This window comes from Olea europaea, chromosome 15, assembly GCF_002742605.1.
Source record: "Olea europaea var. sylvestris chromosome 15, O_europaea_v1, whole genome shotgun sequence".
NCBI lineage: Eukaryota > Viridiplantae > Streptophyta > Magnoliopsida > Lamiales > Oleaceae > Olea > Olea europaea.
The window spans coordinates 11234052-11237919 of NC_036251.1; the positions used below are offsets into that span (position 1 = coordinate 11234052).

Here is a 3868-nt window from a genome sequence, read left to right on the forward strand (position 1 = left end):
TTGAATTTTGTTTATTAACTGTAATTATATAACACTAAGAAGATAATTACTTTGAAAATAATTTTTTTTTTTTACTGAAAGAAAAAAAAAAGTAACATATTTAAAAATAAAAAAAGTTTGTACGATGAATTTCGTATATTGAAATACAAAAATCATTACAAATTGTATTTTGAGAAATACAAGTGATATTAACTTTTTTGTAATTGCAAAATTGCAAAAAATCTCTAATTAATGATCTAAATGTTTGAAGATGAGGGGCCACATGCTTTAATTCTGATTTTCGAGAATTTGTTGAAAATTTGATTTGTTGAGACTTGACTTGTTCGGAATATGAATTTTGCAGCTTGAACTTTGACTTGAATTTGATTTGATTTGAAGAAAACTTTCATCTTCTTAGACTTGACTTAAACCTGTTTGATTTGAAAAAGATTTTGATCTTTATAGGGTTCAATGAATTTAGATTTGAAATGATTTCTTCTCTTCCTCTGGTTTGAGATTTCTTCAGCACTTCGTGATTGTCTTCTGCGCCTTCACTTCTTCTTCCATCTTATGGACCATTGGTCCTATTTATAGGGGGAAAATTGTGTTAATTTTGATAATCACTTAAATATATTTAATCAAGCGGAATAATTGAATAATTATGATTTTTTTGAAAAAGTGAGATGGGGCCTTTAGATTTTATGGACCTCAATAGATTTTAATTTAATTGGAATAATTATTTAAATTGACCAAATCCATTTTATTTACTTTATTTTTATTTTTATTTTTTTTTCTACAGACATGATGGAATGTCTCAAGTCTCCCATCTGAACTCTACATAGGAAGTTTTTCTTGTACTCAAAAGTGAAGCATCTTTTCTTGCCGCACAAGACTCCTCCCAACGCTAGGATGTCTTATCGTACCGAAACTCAGAGGATCCGTTAGGCATTAACCATGTGCGAACTTTGGGAGTCCTAGTTTCTATAGGATTATACATGAACTAGAATAAAACATAAGCATTTAGTTCATTATTTCATTACAATCTCATTTTTCACTTTATATTTTTCTGCGTGCTCTCTCGACTAATTCTTGCTCTGAACGGTGATGAGATTCCACCTCACCGCCTTTTATAGTTATTGGGAAGCTACTTGTGACAGTCCTCATAGTATCCACCTCAGTCATTTTGATATCCTCCCAACTACAAGAAGCAACATTCGTGCCCAGCATTACCTAGGCCTTTGGCCAACCGTGGGTGGCACAAGTACTTAGGAGAGCATTGAGAGAGTCCGGAACCATTTTCAAGGTCAACCCATATGAAAGGAGTGCTTGATCGTTGTATATTATATATACTACTGAATATTAAATTTACTTTTATCATATATATGTATAATTTTGATTATTATTTATTTAATTAAGGTCTTAAATTTGTATTCTTTTTAAAATAATTTTTATTATATGAGGAAGCAAAGAGAAATTGTGAAACTATCCTCTCATAAGTGAGAATTTCACATTGCTGCATTAGATCTAGTTGAATTTTATTTCAAGTGAAAGTTTTCAAAAAGTATTTTAAATTATATAAAAGTCTCTAAGGGTGTATTTGATTGCATTTATTCTCTATAAAAAATATCAGTTTTTCACCAAAATTTCTACTTTGGATATTTGATTACTATTTTTTTCATTGAAAATATTTTTCAACTTTTGAAAATATGCCCGATTTTTCTTGTTTTTAAGGAAAATATTTTCTTTGAGTGGAATATGTTTTTGTTTTCATCAAAACAAGAAAAATATTTTCTTTTTTGAATGATATTTTCTATTCTACACTAATCAAATACTCTAAAAGTTTTAAAATGAAAATCTATAAAAGCCCACGAAAGACATCTATTAATTCTATACAGATCTATGAAAAATTCATGAAATCTAAAAGAAGTTATCACTTAAAAAAAAGTTTATCAAAATTTTCTAAACCCCGTGGAATTCTCCCCCTTAAGTTCAGCCCCAGTTTGGCCCCTATTAATTTTTATTCTATTACATTTCATTTTTCTCTTTCTTGTTTTCGATCATACAATCTTTCATAAAATAATATTACACGTAAATCGAAAACTTTTCATTTTTTTTCAATCACTCGTTTTTTAAAAAAAATATTATTCCGTCCATTTTCATTTCCCCAAAATGGGGGCCAAACGGGGGCTCAAATAGGTTTGTCCCAAAGATCTTTTCTTAAGTTCGGATATAAATTTACAAAATCATTTTTCCAGTAACAAAATTATTTTTCTAGAAATAAACTTTACAATATTTTTAACATTAGCTTATCGGGAAAAAATAAATAAATAAAAAAGCTATTGCGTCAGAAAGCGAGTAGGATTTACATGGTACTCGCGCTATTTTTTGGTCAAATTGTTCAACCAATCACCATTTATAGTCCCCCGTTCCGTCCTTCTCTTTTCCCCAACCGCCGAATTTCTCGCTAAAAGCCTAAAACCTCAAGAAAAACAACACAAAGTCTTTCTTCGCCACCACATTGGAGGAACAAAACCATGTCGGCCGCAATAAAAGATGGACTCAAAATCCACCTCCAACGCCACTCCTCCGTTCGCAATGTATGGACGAGTCGCCGGAACTCGATCACGGACCCGATTGCAACCTCAAATGGTTTTGCTAATCAACTTGCTCATCAACTCCGACAATCCAAATCGTGTTCGCGTTATCCTCAATCTATATTCCGGAGAACCAAAGAGGTCGAGATTTCGCCGACCAGTGTAATGTCTTCACCTTCAAAATTTGGACCAGTGAGCTGGTACCTGAGCATGATAAAGTCCCGCCCTATTGTAACCAAAAGTATTACCTCTGCCCTCATTTATTCCGCCGCTGATTTTTCTTCACAGGTACCTATTTCCTCTTTACTTAAATATGAAAATGATAAAGCCTTTGCTCGGTTGATTTATATGCTACTGAGTCTACAAAGCTCCAAAATGAACAATTTTATCTGTCAAAGCTCATACAAGCAGTCGATTTGCAAGAACCATATTCTCAAACGAGCCATTAGACTGCTGTGCATATTAAAAGTAAATTTTCAGATTGCTTAAATATGAAAATAATAATGAGTATACTAGTAATTGGACAATTCCTCATCCTCTTAATAAGGCCGAGATGGAACTCATAACTTTAATGTATCTGCTAAAAATTGTGAAGTGTGAAAAGTGAGGACAAGATCTGTATTAATTATTGCCTTATTTCTAACTTGTATGATTTCTAACCTGTATGACTTGTATGGGTGTGTTACTTATCAAATTTAATGCAGAGTATTGTGGAGAAATCTTCAGAAGGGTACGATTATGTGAGGACGTTGCGAATGGCTGGTTATGGGATGATAATATTAGGACCTTCATTGCACTATTGGTTTAATTTTGTGTCGAGAGTTTTCCCAAAGCGTGATCTCCCGTCAACATTTAAAAAAATGGCTTTGGGGCAAACAGTATATGGGCCTACAATGACTTCTATTTTCTTCTCAGTTAATGCAGCTTTACAAGGTTAATCTCAATCTTTTACAATTATTTCTATGCTTTTGTAGGCTCTTAGTTTTTTTTTCTTTGGCATTTTTATACATGAATTTAACCTTGATCATATTGACGTTTGTGATTGCTGCAAAGAGCTAATCTGGAGTTTCAGCCAACATTTTATGTCATATATCGGTTAATGAATCTGAAAATGGGAAAGAGTGAGAAGCAGCAGCGATCATAGACACTATCAAGGAAGATACTTGTCTTGTTCCATCCAAGAAGCCTGTCTGGTGCTAACTTTAACCAGAAATAAATAGGAAAAGTTAAACTTCTAAAAATTTATAAAAGTCTACACACTATATGATGCGGGGGGGGGGGGGGGGGGGGGGGGG

General features: G+C 32.8%; 1 protein-coding gene across 1 annotated transcript in view; it reads left to right on the top strand.

Moving 5' to 3' along the window:
* Positions 1–2412: 2412 nt before the first annotated feature.
* LOC111410158 (PXMP2/4 family protein 4-like) overlaps positions 2413–3868 on the top strand; it is a 3868-nt gene continuing 2412 nt past the window's right edge. Inside the window, exons 1-2 of the mRNA XM_023040383.1 lie at positions 2413–2861; positions 3278–3506. Of these exons, the coding sequence (XP_022896151.1) occupies positions 2514–2861; positions 3278–3506 (577 nt within the window). The 5' untranslated portion in view covers positions 2413–2513. The remainder of the gene's footprint in view (positions 2862–3277; positions 3507–3868) is intronic.